The 16,612-nt window shown below is 38.8% G+C and overlaps 1 protein-coding gene across 4 annotated transcripts in view; it reads left to right on the forward strand.

Moving 5' to 3' along the window:
* The window catches only part of mcph1 (microcephalin 1), a 333,731-nt gene that overhangs the window by 9,598 nt on the left and 307,521 nt on the right, over positions 1-16,612 (forward strand). For 3 of the 4 annotated variants that reach the window (XM_072560569.1, XM_072560560.1, XM_072560588.1), the window contains exons 2-3: positions 6,046-6,236; positions 7,667-7,758. In XM_072560569.1, coding sequence (XP_072416670.1) covers positions 6,200-6,236; positions 7,667-7,758 — 129 coding nt within the window. In that variant the 5' untranslated portion in view covers positions 6,046-6,199. The remainder of the gene's footprint in view (positions 1-6,045; positions 6,237-7,666; positions 7,759-16,612) is intronic. The other variant, XM_072560579.1, reaches the window with a different exon arrangement.

A 16,612-nucleotide genomic window follows, 5' to 3' on the forward strand; every position in this document is an offset into this window, starting at 1 on the left:
GACGGGGCCAATTTTTTTCTGACCTTATTGTTGATACTTTGGAAAATGTTTTGAGACAGTATTGCCAACCAAAAAAAATCTGGATTTCAAGGCTCTCCTCATCCTGGATAATGTGCCAAGCCATCCTGCTACCATTGGTAAGCTTTCTGAAAACATCAGTGTTATTTCTATCTCTGAACAGAGCCTCTCTCATTCAACCCATGGACCAGGATGCAACACAAGCTTTTAAAACTTATTTTTTAAGTCATATAGTCAAGAGGCTAAATGTAGTTTCTGACCGGGACAATAAGGATATTGGAATAAGGATCTTCAATTTTGGAAGAGCTTTAACATCAAGAATGCTATTGACGTTATTGTGGAGGCTTGTGGTGATGTCATTAAGGACTACCTGCGTGCAGTTTGGCGACAGCTTCTCCTGGATTTTGTTTTCAGGATTTAAAAGAATGCGAACTGTCAGACAAGCTCACAAAAATCAAAGAACATTGTGTTGTCCTTGCAAAGCAGGTTGGCTTTGAAGAAGTGGAAAGTGACGATCTTGAAGAGCTGCTTGAGTCCCACTGTGAAGGCGCCCTCCAGCTGATCTACATCAGCTTGTCGCTGAAGTGGAATCTGGAGATGAAAAAGATGAAGTCCAGGATGCAGCACCACAAGAGCTTTCCACTTCTCTTTTGTCTTCTATCCTGAAGAAAATTGAAAGGCAGTTGCAGCTGCGAGAGGACAACGATTACAATGCAGAACGCAGCAGGGTAGCAGTTCATTCAACAAGATATCCTATGACACCGTATGAACAGTTTCTTCAAGACAGAGGAAAAAAGAACAAAGCAGCAAAATCTGGATGTCTTTTTTTATTTAAACCAACCCCCAAGAACCAGTCAGAAGACAATCAACCACTGCCACTCACTTTTGCAACTGCACCTAACGGTGATGGTGATAATGACCCTGCTATAACAATATTTTTTCTTTGTAGTCGGTTCTACGATAACGTGGTAGTTATGTTCATGTGCAATCCCCTGTTATAAGAAAATCGCGTAATCATAGCACTATTTAAATTAATTGGGGCCAGGATTGCATCATAACCAACACATGCTTTAAAATGTTGCATATGGAAACAGTGTATCCAATTCTCCAATTGTGTTTTAGCAAACTCGCATGAACGAAACATGCGTTATTGCAAAACGACCTGTAATGTGTTAAATTTACTTTTGTTTTATTAATTTAGATTGTGCTGTACTTTATTTTTGGGTGATTTTTGAGTGATCATGAGTGATTTTTTTTTTTGCTGGTCTGCCCCAACCCCACTTTTCCCATAGGTCACATTATTTCTATTAAGCAATTCTCTATTAAATGAGGTTTTGCTGGAGCCCAACTACAGTGTTATAGGAAAACTACCTGTGGTAGTAGGTGCAGTCAGGGCATTCAAGATTGCTCAAATAGCAATAACATGCATGCTATGGAGTAGGCAATAAATCATGATACTCCTTTAGAGAGCCACTGTAAATATGAATTGAATGGCCTCCATCTGTACTGTAATTGTGCTGTGAATTCTGAAGTTGTGTAATTTGAGAGATTTGGAAGTGTTGAGAAATATCTTTAGCTTTTTCTCCATATAAAATTAGAATGCTGTTCATTATCTGATCTTACATCTGTCTAAATTAGTTCTGCCCACGGACCCTATTCTGAAAGATACTGCAACAAAATGAAAATAAACTCCTGAGTGGTCCACCCCAACTCTTGGAGTCATAGAGATGTACAGCATGGAAACAGACCCTTCGGTCCAACCTGTCCATGCTGACCAGATGTCCCAACCCAATCTAGTCCCATCTGCCAGCACCTGGCCCATATTCCTCCAAACCTTTCCTATTCATATACCTAGCCAAATGCCTTTTAAATGTTGCGATTGTACCAGCCTCCACCACTTCCTCTGGCAGCTCATTCCATACACATAACACTCTCTGCATGAAAACGTTGCCCTTTAGGTGTCTCTTATATCTTTCCCCTCTCACCCTAAACCTATGCCCTCTAGGTCTGGACTCCCCCACCCCAGGGAAAATACCTTGTCTATTTATCCTATCCATGCCCCTCATAATTTTGTAAACCTCTGTAAGGTTACCCCTCAGCCTCTGACACTCCAGGGAAAACAGCCCCAGCCTGTTCAGCCTCTCCCCCATAGCTCAAATCCTCCAACCCTGGCAACATCCTTGTGAATCTTTTCTGAACCCTTTCAAGTTTCACAACATCTTTCCGATAGGAAGGAGACCAGAATTGCATGCAATATTCCAACAGTGTCCTAACCGATGTCCTGTATAGCCGCAACATGACCTCCCACCTCCTGTACTTCATACTCTGGCCGATAAAGGAAAGCATACCAAACGCCGCCTTCACTATCCTATCTACCTGCGACTCCACTTTCAAGGAGCTATGAACCTGCACTCCACGGTCTCTTTGTTCAGCAACACTCCTGAGGACCTTACCATTAAGTGTATAAGTCCTGCTAAGATTTGCTTTCCCGAAGTGTAGCACCTCGCATTTATCTAAATTAAACTCCATCCGCCATGTCCTTTTCCACAGTAAAAAATACTGATGCAAAATACTCATTTAGTATCTCCCCCATTTTCTGTGGCTCCACATAAAGGCCGCCTTTCTGATCTTTGAGGGGCCTATTCTCTCCATAGTTACCCTTTTAGAACATAGAACATTACAGCGCAGTACAGGCCCTTCGGCCCTCGATGTTGCGCTGACCTGTCATACCAATCTGAAGCTCATCTAATCTACACTATTCCATAAATGTCCATATGCTTGTCCAATGACGACTTAAATGTACTTAAAGTTGGTGAATCTACTACCGTTGCAGGCAAAACATTCCATACCCTTACTACTCTGAGTAAAGAAACTACCTCTGACATCTGTCCTATATCTATCACCCCTCACTTTAAAGTTGTGTCCCCTCGTGCTTGCCGTCACCATTCTTGGAAAAAGGCTCTCACTGTCCACCCTATCTAACCCTCTGATTATCTTCTATGTCTCTATTAAGTCACCTCTCAACCTTCTTCTCTCTAATGAAAACAGCCTCAAGTCCCTCAGCCTTTCCTCGTAAGATCTTCCCTCCATACCAGGCAACATCTAGTAAATCTCCTCTGCACCCTTTCCTTCTTATAATGCGGTGACCAGAACTATACACAATACTCCAAGTGCAGCCGCACCAGAGTTTTGTACAGATGTAGCATAACCTCATTGTTCCGGAACTTGATCTCTCTGTTAATAAAAGCTAAAACACTGTATGCCTTCTTAACAACCCTGTCAACCTGGGTGGCAAGTTTCAAGGATCTGTGCACATGGACACTGAGATCTCTCTGCTCACCTACACTACCAAGAATCTTACCATTAGCCTAGTACTTTGCATTCTGGTTACTCCGACCAAAGTGAATCACCTTACACTTGTCCACATTAAACTCCATTTGCCATCTCTCAGCCCAGCTCTGCATCTAATCTATGTCTCTCTGTAACCTATAACATCCTTCGTCATTATCCACAACTTCACTGACCTTAGTGTCATCCGTAAATTTACTAACCCACCCTTCTACGCCCTCATCCAGGTAGTTTATAAAAATGACGAACAGCAGTGGATCCAACACCGGCCCTTGCGATACACCACTAGTAACTGGACTCCAGGATGAACATTTCCCATCAACCACCACCCTCTGTCGTCTTACTGATCCAAACTGCTGTATCTCCCACAATCCCATTCCTCCGCATTTTGTACAATAGCCCTCTGTGGGAACTTTATCGAATGCCTTGCTGAAATCCATATGCACCACATCAACCAGTTTACTCTCATCTACCTGTTTGGTCACCTTCTCAAAGAACTCAATAAGGTTTGTGAGGCACGACCTACCCTTCACAAAACCATGCTGACTATCCCTAATCAAATAATTCTTTTCTAGATGATTATAAGAGATCGGATCTAAAGCTTTTCTAACACTTTACCAACAACTGAAGTAAGGCTCATTGGTCTATAATTACCAGGGTTGTCTCTACTCCCCTTCTTGAACAGGAGAACCACATTTGCTATCCTCCAGTCGTCTAGCACTATTCCTGTATACAATGACGATTTAAAGATCAATGCCAAAGGCTCGGCAATATCCTCCCTGGCTTCCCAGAGGATCCTAGGATGAATCCTATCCGGCCCAGGGGACTTATCTATTTACACTCTGCAGAATATCTAAATACCTCCTCCTTGTGAACCTCAATCACACCTAGTCTAGTAGCCTGTATTTCAGTAATCTCCTCGGCAACATTGTCGTTTTCTATATGGTGACTCAGTGGTTAGCTACCTTTCATTTGTCCTTAACATATTTGTAAAAACTCTTTGGATTCTCCTTAATTCTATTTGCCAAAGCTATCTCATGTCCCTTTTTTGTCGTCCTGATTTCCCTCTTAAGTATACTCCTACTTCCTTTATACTCTTCTACGGATTCACTTGATCTATCCTGTTCTATACCTTACATATGCTTCCTTCTTTTTCTTAACCAAACCCTCAATTCCTTTAGTCATCCAGCATTCTCTATACCTACCAGCCTTTCCTTTCACCCTGACAGGAATATACTTCCTCTGGATTCTCATTATCTCATTTCTGAAGGCTTCCCATTTTCCAGCTGTCCCTTTACCTGCAAACATCTGCCCCCAATCAACTTTCAAAAGTTCTTGCCTAATACTGTCAAAATTGGCCTTTCTCCAATTTAGAACTTCAACTTTTAGATCTGGTCTATCCTTTTCCATCATTATTTTAAATTTAATAGAATTATGGTCGCTGGCCCCAAAGTGCTCCCCCACCGACACTTCAGTCACCTGCCCTGCCTTATTTACCAAGAGTAGGTCAAGTTTTGCACCTTCTTTAATAGGTACATCCATATACTGAATCAGAAAATTGTCTTGTACACACTTACCAAATTCCTCTCCATCTAAACCTCAAACGCTTTGCTTGCAACAGCAATACTTCTCAAACTTGTCCTGTTGTGTCTCCAAATCAAGGCTGAAAAGATTTTGAGACTGAAGTGAGAACTGGCAGGCAAAGGACCAAATGAGAGCAGGCATTTATCTGTTAGAACAGGAGTGCAGCTGTTATAGCTTGTACAGATCTCCGTGTGGCACTTTATGCCTCGGGACTTGCAACTTCACAATGTCCGTTTGCGGCCGCACTTGTGCTCCTGATTCCACTTTGGGAAGCCATGTGATGGATTTCTAAAACTCGGCCAGTGTTGCATTAATATGTCTTGTAAACTCTATAGTGAGATAATTAATCCTGTCCCAATATTGTATTGATGACTGCAGTAAGTGTAGTGATGTTACATTGATCAAGAACATGTAAATTTAAGGGCAACAAGATGTGCAACTATTACATTGTCTCAGCAAAGTCTGACTGTTTACTGACAGTGTTACAAGGTTATTGTGACTTGCACAACTTTGCAAACTACAGACGTAAGTTTGCTTATTGTTGATAAGTTTCAGATTTTAAATTAGTCCTTTTGCATGATTTTATATTTTAGTTGCAATCTCTCCATTTAAGCACTGTCATGTTAGACAATTATATAATTTTTTTCTGCAATGCTCGTTTTAGAATGGGATGCCGGTGGCAAGGTCATTTTTTTATGGTTGATTTTGCATATTGTAAATTTTGTGCAATGGACCTTACAATCCCTTATCTTCATTTGTATTACGCATCTAAGCCCTCAATTGGTTTCAAAAAGTTAATTATCTGAATCTCTGTTCTTTCCCAGTGCTGTCTCTGGGTCCTCGTTTATAATAATCACTTCAACTTTTCAGCTTAAGACCTGTTTTACTTGGATCCTACCAAATTCTGTTTATTATACTTTCCTTTTTTTCATTATTTTCAGTTGAAAGGGTAGTAGACCTATTCCCATGAGTTACCCTTTAGTGTATTATTTACGACATGGGTTCCATCCCTCATCTGTTTTGCTTTATGAAGGGGTGGTCTTTTCAGATTCTGGTAAAAGATTTCTAATCAAAATATTAAATATGTCTTTTCAGGTCCCGATGGTTCTGTTTTGAATGCACTTTTTAAAATACGGTGAACTTCATATATTGCTATGCAATTCCAATTTATGTTTTTAAAAGCAATTATACAACTAACCTGAGGAAAAGAAATTCCAACTGCGACCAAGAAGACTCAGACTCCTGAAGAATGGCCAAAGACTGCAGCAAAAGAATGGTCCTTCAAGGTAGTGATCAAGTGCATAGATAGTGAAGTGAACAGTGCTAATTCTAAAAATGCTTCCATTGTTTGAAAGTTGATTTGAAATAAGTTTATTTGAACTTAGGCTGAGCTTTCTTTCAAAGATTGTAACTCAATCTTGGTCTTGTTTTAATTTCCAAATGTTTTCACGAATCTCGTTTAAAATCTGGTATGTTTGTGTGTATATGCTAGCTGGATGCATCATCAAAAAAAAATAACCAAGCTGGGCTTCAGTGTGGATGCATTTTTGAGGTTGCAAGTGACAATATAATATTTTGTTATGTATAAAAGTTATACAGTATATTGTGTAGCAAAGAATGGTGGGGATATTGAGTTTTTCATGGGTTGAAACAAAACAACACAATCTGTAGAATTTATCAAATCACCTGGGCATAAGAGCCATTTTTTTTAGTGGGATGAACTTTGATTTTTCAGGTACTGTGGACAATTAAATGTCGAATGTGCTCCTTAGACTTGCCTTGAAACTATCCCTAAACTTTTAGATCACTAGTTTAAAAACATTTTTGTATCAGTGTCATTTTTTTCTTCAACAACACGTGTGAAGAGTTTTAGGCTGTTTCACAATGTTAAATGTACTATGGAAATGCAAGTTGGACAGAAATGTAAAATGTTAATGTCCCAGGAGTGTTTTCTCTTCACTCAGTGCATCTGCTTTTTCTGTCAAAAAAAAACTGTTTTATCCTTCTCTTATATCTGACTGGATTTAATGGAAAGAAAATGACATTTTTCTACATAGGTACAGACTTTATTAGCAGTTTTACGTATTATCAAGCTTTTTTGGCTTTTCCTGCTCCAGAAATGCAAGTAACATGTAATTCTCAAGTGGCATCATTTATTTTAATTCATGTTAATGTTGCAGGCTGTTCAAAAACCTGATATAAAGCTGCCAACTATCCCCACTCCAGTCCAGACCCCAAAGAGTTCTATTTTGAATTCTCAATAAATCTAATTTGTTGAGTTGCATTTACAGTTTATCTCATCATGCCTTTTATTTCTCCCTTTTCAAAGCCACATCTTTGCAATAGCAATAACATGTTTTCTTAAAATGTTTTATGTGACACAGCAGAGTTTTCATCTGTTTAACATCTCTAAATTATTTCAGTTTAGTCAGATGTTAAAGGCTGAGCATAGGTGATCACACAGCGATTTATTGAAATTGAAAGATATGGGGAGGAACCCTTTGTTTTGAGGTTGTATGAAGTGGAAATCTAAAGTTAAGCAGACTTGTAAAATTATATGTCCTTATAGATCTAATTGATTAGTCGTCTAATTTTGTTTTCAGTTTTGAATGTTTCTAGTGAATTTTCATATGCCTTCAAACTAACTTAGTCAAGCTTCAAAATCAAAAGACTTTATGTAATATTCTAATTATTAATTGAATGCTGCTGTTTGCAGATGTGGTGGCATTTGTGGATGTGTGGTCCTCAAGTAAGACTGAAAACTACTCAAAACCATTCATAGGCCACTTGACTGATATGGGTGCCACAGTGAGTATTGCTTTCTACATATTCAAAACTGTACAAAACTTGAAAATGGCAACTTTTGATGTTGTCAGCCTATTATTTTGGAGGAGGAGGTTACTTTGTATTATTCAGTTACTTTGTTGCTATGTCATCTTATTAATTCAGGTAAGAGTTTTTTTTCACATTTGAATGCAGCTTTCAAGCCATCCTTGAAGTCTTCTCCGGCTATACGTTGAGCCCTTCCTCCAAATGAGCTGCAGGTAGTTCTCCGATAGTGCCGTAGATGCATTCCAGTGAAACCTCGCTTAATAGAAAATTGCTTAATAGGAATAATGGAGCCTATGGGAAAAGTGAGATTAGGGGCAGACTAGCAAAAAATATCACTCACAATCAAAAATCACCCAAAAATCTAATGTAAAGTGTAGCACAGCCTGAATGAAAATCAAAATCATATTTATTAACGAAACGAAAGTAAATTTAACACGTACTTTAAAAAAATGTAGAAAGGAGCTTTCTTACAATAACTCTCAAAAAGCTGCTCTGTTGGGTGCATGCGCAGAAAGGTATAAAGACTGGTGATGACCTTGTGCATGTGCAGAACAGCATGGAGGCAGGTGCTGACAGCGCGCTTGCACAGAATGGCACAAAGACTTTGACACAGATATCGCACATGTGCAGAACGGAGTAGAGTCTTCGGGGCAGATGTCAGTGCATGTGCAGAATGGCACAAAAACTGACACTGACTTTGTGCATGCACAGAATGGCACAGTGTCTTCAGCGCAGACATCGGTGCATGCGCAGAATGACACACAGACTGGCACCAGTGTCACACTTGTGCGGACACCAGTGCATGCACTGACGACAAGAGCATTGCATGCAAACTGATCCCTGCTGGAATCTTGCTATTGCCAATGGGAGGTAAGCGTTCTCCAAAATACCATTCCCTAATTCTTCAGCAACATTATAGTCAAACACTCGTTTCGGCAATATGATTATACCAGAACTGCCTGTAATAGAATGTCTGCAGCAGAAATTGCCATGGTAAAGGAGTGTCAAACCAGATGAATATTGGGACATCATTAACTAGATTTATGTGTTGCACTGCAATTAAATTCTTTTGATAAAATATTTCATCATGAATTACTTCCAAATAAAGAATAATACAGGCTAATAACTGTTGCGTTGCAATTGAGGGATATGAGCGTAAGATTGAGTAAGCCATTCAGCCCCTCAAACCTGCTCTGATATTGTAGATTGATTGACCATTTTCCTCAACATTAATTTCACTGTACTCCATGCCTTGATATCATTAGCATCCAGATATCTATCGATGTCTGTCTTGAACGTACTCAATAGTTGAGCTTCCACAGCCTTCCAGGATAGATTCCAAAGATTTCACTGTCTTCTAAGTGAAGAAATGCCTCTGAAAGACAGTCTTAACTGGTTTAATCCCTAATCTGAGATTGTGTTCCCCAGTTCTCGACCACAAGTCAGGGGGACCATCTTTCCTGTCGAGCATTTTAAAATTTTTATGTTTCAATGAAATATTGCATTATTCTTTTAAACATGAGAATGCAGGCCCAGTCTCCTCAATCCCTCATCCCCACTGCGACATTACTGCAGTACCAAGGATGACTAGAGTAAATCTCTTGCTGTACTCCTATGCCAACTGTCTTCTACCAAGGATGCCAATGCTGCACACAATAGTTCAGATGTGTTATACAATTGAAGAAAGACATGTTTACTCGGTGTTCAAATGCTTTTGCCAGAAATATCAGAAATATTGCTATCCTTTCAAATTGCTTGTTGCACCTGAATGCTGGCTTTCATTGACATACAAATGAAGGCAACCTGGCCCCTTTGGACATCACACTTTCCAGTCTCTCTCTGTTGAAGAAATACTGTGCACCTCTTGTTTTCCTCCTATAAAACTGGATAACCTCCCACTATCCTCACTCTATTCTCGGGTTATGAGGAGAAGGCAGGAGAATGGGGTTGAAGACAGTATCAGCCATGTTCGAATGGCGGAGCAGCTCGATGGTCCAATTGGACTAATTCTGTTTCTATATCTTAGTCTTATGAACCATCATTTGTTTATTAGTTTCATTTTCATGTCTGTTCCATCTGAAGGTTGCCAGCTCTGGTTGGATGCATTCCTGGAAGCTTCTTAACATGACCTTCCACCTCCAGTGGCTTCACTCAATAGAAAAGCAGTTTTATATAAAATCTTTAATGAATTAAATAAGTTGATTATTTGTAAATACCCTGTAGTAACATAACAGATCTGTTTTAAAACCTCTGATTTTTTTCTTAGTTTTTGTCCCCAGTTTTCAGGGAGATTAACTTTAATTCCAAGGGAACCAAGCAAATTCTGAAGGGTTTGACAGTGCTGTTTTATTGTGCTCTCAGTTTTTGCCCGCATCAGTTTCCAGGGGATTAACCTTCAAATAAGCAAGGTGCTAATGGGGGGAAAGATTGTGCAGCAGTCTCGAACACAAAATATTTGAAAATCTAACTGTACTAAAGCTGTCAAGTTGCCGCTGGCTTGCATTCAAGGGTTTTAAAGGAAGTTGCAGCAGACTTAGTAGAGGCATTGATCAAAATGTTCCAAACTTCTGTTACATGATGTTCCATCAGATTGGAAAACCACCAGTGTGATACCTTGTTCAAGAACAGATGGAGCTGGAAAGCAGGAAATTATAGAATAAGCAACCTAATATCAGTCATTGGTAAAATGCTAGAGTCGATTATTAAGGAAGAACTATCAGGATATTTAGAGAAGCTTAATACAGTCCAACAGAATGAACATGAGGGCTTTCTTATGGAGCAGTGGTAGTGTCTCTACCCTAGACTCCAGAGGCCTGGGTTCAGGTTCCACCTGTACTAGAGGTGTGCAATAACATCTCTGAACAGGTTGATTAGAAAAAATAGGTTACATTTTTAAAAATGGCTTTGTTAAAAGGAAATCATGCTTAACACATTTGCTAGAGTTCTTTGATATAACAAGCAGACTTGACTAAGAGGAACTCAGGGTATTTGAATTTCCTGCAGGTATTTGGTGAAGTACCATATTAAAATGTGTTGCGCAGGATAGGAGCCCAGGGTATTATAGATAATGTTTGAGCACAGATTGAGGATTTAGAGAATACTGGATTATTTTCAGTTGGATGCACAGTAGTGGAGTCCTACAAGTATCAGTCCTAGGACCTCCATAATTTACTAAAATGTCAATGACTTGGAGGAGGGGCAGAGTGTCGTGCATCAAAATTTGCTGATACATGAATTGGTGGGAGATGTGTTGTGATGACAGGAATCTGCAAGGTGCTTGTGTGAGTGGGTTAAAAACTTGGCAGATGGTGTTTACTGCAGGGAACTGTGAGGTCATGCATTTTGAAAGAAAAAAATCAAAAGGAATCAATCGTTTACACAAAGTGCAGCATAGAGAGATCTGGATGTTCTTGTGCATGAAACATAAAAGTTTCAGCATGCAGTTGCAGCAAATGATTAAGAAAGCAAGTGAAACATAAGCCTTCATTGCGAGATAGTCAGAGTTTAAAAATAGGAAACACTTTTTACAATTGTACAGGTATTGTGAGACTGCATCTGGAGTACTGTGTACATTTATGGTCCCCTTCTTGGTATTGGAGACTGTTCATAGTAAATGTTGTGGGCTTTTTTCTGGGTTAAAGAGTTTGACTTCCAGGACCAGCTAAGCAGGCTTACATTTATTCAATAGTGTTTTGAAGAATAAGGAATGAACTTATTGAAAGTTATGGAAGAGCTTAATAGTGTAGATGTTGAGATCATGTTTCCACTAGTGAGGGGCGCTCAAACTGTGGGGTATTGTTACGAAATTAATACAAGAATTTAAATTTCAAATGTGTAATTATTTCTTCTCCCAGAAGCTAGTGAATGCCTGATATCCCAGAGAATTGTGGTGGCTAAATCACTGCAAGTATTTAAAAGATTTTTGAGTTATCAACTAATTGAGGGCAATGATGACCTCGCAGGAAAAAGAGTAAAGGTCTGAAATAGATCACCCACAATCTTGTTGAATAGTGAGGCCAGCTTGAGAGCCTGATGATCACCTCTTACTCCCATTTCTTAAGTTCATTTGCTCCTCACCAAGTACAGAAGTGATGGGTGAAAAACACTTGGTATGAGTTAGCGTAAGGAAGCAGAGTTTGGTTGATGCTGCAAGTTAGAGGTAGAATGTGGGAATTCAGCCAAATTTACATAGGAATCCTAAGTCTGGAAGGATCAAAAGTATAAATGAGACTTTGAGCTGAGGTGGGCTAGAGTTATCTGATGACAGATAGAAATAAACAGTTTTATTGACAGAGCAGATAGCTCATGTTAAAATTAAATGTGATATCAAAGTTGTGAACTATTTCTGGGTGCTCTGGTTTCCTCCCACAGTCCAAAGATGTGCAGGTTATATGGATTAGTCAGGGTTAATGTGGGGTTTTGGGAATAAGGTGTGGATCTGGGTGGGATACAGTTTGGAAGGGTGGTTCAGACTTGATGTGCTCAACCTGCACTGTTGTGAATTGTGCTTTTATAAATACCATTTACAAGTTCCGCTCTAAGTTATCACCATCCTAACTTGGAAACATATTGCTATTCCTTTAGTGTCTGTGATTCAAAATCCTGGAATCTACTCCCTTATGGCCCAGCCAGCATTGACCACATTCTATGGATGAATAAAAAAAGAAGTATTGGAGGGGTAGTGAAGTAAAGTTATGGTTCATCAGGATTTAAGTTGAAAGGAATATCTTATCAGATGGTGTTATATGCAGCAAGCCACTGGGATTTGGCGAGGTTTGCAAGTAAGATTCGTTTTGGAGGCAAGTGCAGAGACGCCATCACGTATAAATCTGTTTTTGCGGTTCTCAATAGATAATGGAACGATGCAGTTTGGCTAGAGAAGTCCCCATCTGGTTCTGTGATCTTGGAGAAGTGTTAGTGGTGTGGAGCTGTTATTGTCGTCAGCTGCACTAAAAGCTACAGGCAGATTGGGAATTCTGGGGATGGATCTTTTGCCTTTGTCACCAGCATATAGGATGCTTTTTAATGAACTGGGCAGAATTTTCATTAGAGGGGTTTCAGACATGGTGTTTTGAGAAAGATGGGCAAAGACTTTGGAGATTGCAGCACATTTGGAAAGGAAGAAGTTGGAGCTAGTAACAATTTGTGAGGGCAAAGTAGCCATGGGGTGATTTTGTTTTCACGAGGGGTTGGACAGATTTGGAGCGGAAGGAGACAGTACCTGAATAGCGAGAATGATCAAAAATACCAGTGAACATTTGACAGGAAATGAAATCGTATACTTAGTAGTTGAGTGAGAATTTTTATTATTATTCATTCTTGGGATGTGGTGTTACTGGCTAGATTAGTAACATTTATTGTCCATCTTGAATTACCACTACAGGCCAGCTGATTGAAATGACAAACCGGGAAAAGAAATTGACTTTTCCATTTGCTAAGGAAACTAAGATTTAAATTGATATTACAAACTGAACCTCTGGTGCAACTGTAACCAGTTGAAAATATATAGAATGGCAAAAACCCCTCAGATCTCAATGATTCCTATAGTACTGTAAAGGCAGCTGAAGAAGGCACAGACTAGATCAAGAAACTAAGAATAGGCAGATATACATTTGCTGCAGCAATTTTTGTTACTTGAATATAACATTGCTTTTACACTTTTCTAGCTGTCATAAGCTGTATTGGTGTGGTTCATCACACACATGCTGTGCCTGGTGAAATTTGTATTTTGAGATGTGGATTGGTTGTATACTACTGTTGCCTTGGAATTGGGCAACCTCTCAGGAAAAAAAAAGTATCTGGAATACTTAGTGAGGGCGATAGAATTTTGAAGGTCTTTCTAACTGCCATTGAGATATGGTTTGAGAGACTCTGATTTGTCTTAATTGTGTATTTCCTGTTTAATATGTAATTTTTAGTTTGGAATCAACTGTACTTTAATTTCTTTTTAACTTAAATTGATTCCATACTTTAGTGTGTGGTTGGTTACCTAAGGTAATATTTAATATCTGGCAGCATTTGTGGAGAAAAAGCAGACATTAGCATTTTGAGTCCAGTGACCCTCCTCCAGAACTGAAGAAGGGTCAGTGGACCTGAAATGCTAACCTCTGCTTTCTCTCCACAGATGCTGCCAGACCTGGTCCATTCTGCAACAATTTCTGTTTTTGTTTCTGATTTCTGCTGTTCTTTGGTTCTTTTTAATATTTAATGTTTGTTTGACATTTGTCGAGTAGTAACTTGTTTGGTTTAAAATAATTAGACTAAAGTTATTGTTTTGACTGAGATAATGTGAAGTTATTTTCAAAGTAACAGTTGACTAAACTAATGCAGTGGATGTTGTCGTTATAGCCTTTTAAATGAAGTTTCATAAGATACAAAACAAATTATTCAGAAAGTAGAGCTACAAGAGGTTAAAGGGACTATATTGCATATATAATTGGCTAAGCGATAGGAGTTAGAGAATAAGGGAAAAGATATTATGACTGGAATGAAGTCAACATGGTGCTTTCACCAGTGATTGTAGTTAAATGTATTTGACTTGAGTGCAAATGGAGAGATTGAGAAGATTTTTCTACTTGAATCAGAAAAGGTTAAGGGAAGACCTCATGGAACTGTTCAAATTATGAATGCATTTGATAGATCAAGTTAGATAAAAGTGTTTTCTTTCACAAGTGGATGCATAATTATAATTCATTGATTAGCAAAAGAATTAGGTGAATGGAGGAAACGTCTGTTTTACACAGTGTTTAAGTCTGGAATACCCTACCTGAAAGGCCACTGGACACAGATTCCATGGAAACTTCAAAAGTCAATTCAACAATGATTTTAAGCGAAAAAAGTTGCAAGACAAAGAGGGGAACACACCTGAAGTATCTGATAAAAGTGAACAACTATTTTAAAGAATCAACTCTGGTGCATTTGGTCAAATGTGTTGTCTGTGCTGTGACATTTGATTAATTCAAAGCAAACTAGTAACATAGTACAGGTCCTGGGCTTTCAGGTAATGTGAGTAAAAGACCATTGGTTCCATGACCAATGTGGAATTTTAAATATTCAGATGTATGCGTAACACCGTTTACTTCATGACTCATAAGTTCGTTGAATTCCTGCATTTTTAAGAAGTTTGATTATCTGAAGAATGAGGATTCTGATTGTAATTTCACTACCTCACAACATGCTTGTATGCGGCATTCGATTATCCAATTATCAGACTAACCGGCAAGATCACAAGGTTCTGATGCTTGGCTAAACAATGTTGTCCGGCATTTGAATGTCCAGAATTTGATTAACTGAACGAAATACACCCCACCCCTGTCCTTCGGGGTGTTCCTCTGTAATTACCTACCCTGACAATGCAATAATCCATCAGGAACCATGTTTTCACTGGTGTTATTTTAACACATTCAAGTATTAGGAAAATTTCTTTGAGATGCTGGACACTTGCTCATTTCTGTGGCATTTTCATTTGCTGAAGTTCTATTTTTAAGTGAGTGGGTTGATATTTGAACATCATCAAAATGTTACATTGTATCTTCACTTATTCTGATTGAAGTTAGTAGTTCTGCTCCACTTGGAGAGAAAAAGACTCAGGAGATTTGATTGAGTTTTTAAAACTCATGAAGAGATATGGAGAAGCTTTTCTCCCTTGTAAAAGGAATAAGAACGAAACGGCATAGATTTAAAGCGATAAATGAAAAAAAAGTTGTGATTTTTAAAAAATGTGTTTGGACGGTGAGTAGTTCGGAAATGGGATATATTGCCTGGAAGTGTGATGAAAGAAAAAGGGTTGTACCCAAAACGTTGACTTCACCTCCTGATGCTTGCTGTGATTATCCAGCCTCCTCCTTGTCTCCCTTGGAAGTGTGACGAAGGCAAGTTCAATTGAGGTATTCAAAGGATATTGAATGATACAATATTTGGATCAAAATAGTGTGCAGAAGTATGGGGTCAAAGCAAGAGATTGGCATTGGGTAGCTAATGCAGACATTATAGGCTTGCGATTCTGTATTGTGTGTCTATTAATTTTTGATGCTCACTAATAACATCAATCTCATTCACTGGAATGAGGAAGTTATACTGGAGGTCTACTCTTAAACCTATATGATCTCAAACAACAGAGGAGACTCATGTTTACATACCACTTTGGGCCTCACAAAGTACTTTCGTAATCAGTCAGGTATTTTAGAAATGTCGTCTCTAATACCTTTTTAACTGGTCTAAACACATCGCTGAAAAGCAGTTTTATGCCACTCTCCAATTGTTCAGTTCATACATTTCCAGGTATCATTCATTTGACAACATATTGACTTCTTATGAAATTAACAGTTTAAGTAGCATTGACTTACAAACTTTTTAAAAACATTGCTCTGCAGCATGAAGTCACTACTCGGCATTCATTTATCAGACCATGCTTGATTTTCTGGTTTCCAACCAAACTGTAAAATTTAAACAACTGCGATATTTGTAGAGCATCTTCAATGCCATGAGAAATCATAAAGGTGTAGACCAAACATGAAACTGAAGTTGAGGGAAAGATTCAGATAGGTGGCAAATATCACTAGAAATGTCATTTAATGGTCAAAAAGTAGAAGCTGAGTGAGAAGTTTAAGAAGAAGCTGACTTTTTTTCAAGGCTGTAATGCCTCAACACCTTGTTATTCCTTTTAAGATCCTTAATATGATTTAGATTAATGATGGAGAAGAGGATATGAAGTCATAGATCCATAGAATAATTACCGTGCAGATTATACAGTTTGACCTGTTGTCTGTGCTGGCTGTCTGCCAGAGCAACTAGCTTCAGTTTTGGAGGAAAGTTAATAACTGTTTGAGAT

The sequence above is a fragment of the Chiloscyllium punctatum genome, chromosome 3 (genome assembly GCF_047496795.1).
Source record: "Chiloscyllium punctatum isolate Juve2018m chromosome 3, sChiPun1.3, whole genome shotgun sequence".
Taxonomy (NCBI): Eukaryota; Metazoa; Chordata; class Chondrichthyes; order Orectolobiformes; family Hemiscylliidae; genus Chiloscyllium; species Chiloscyllium punctatum.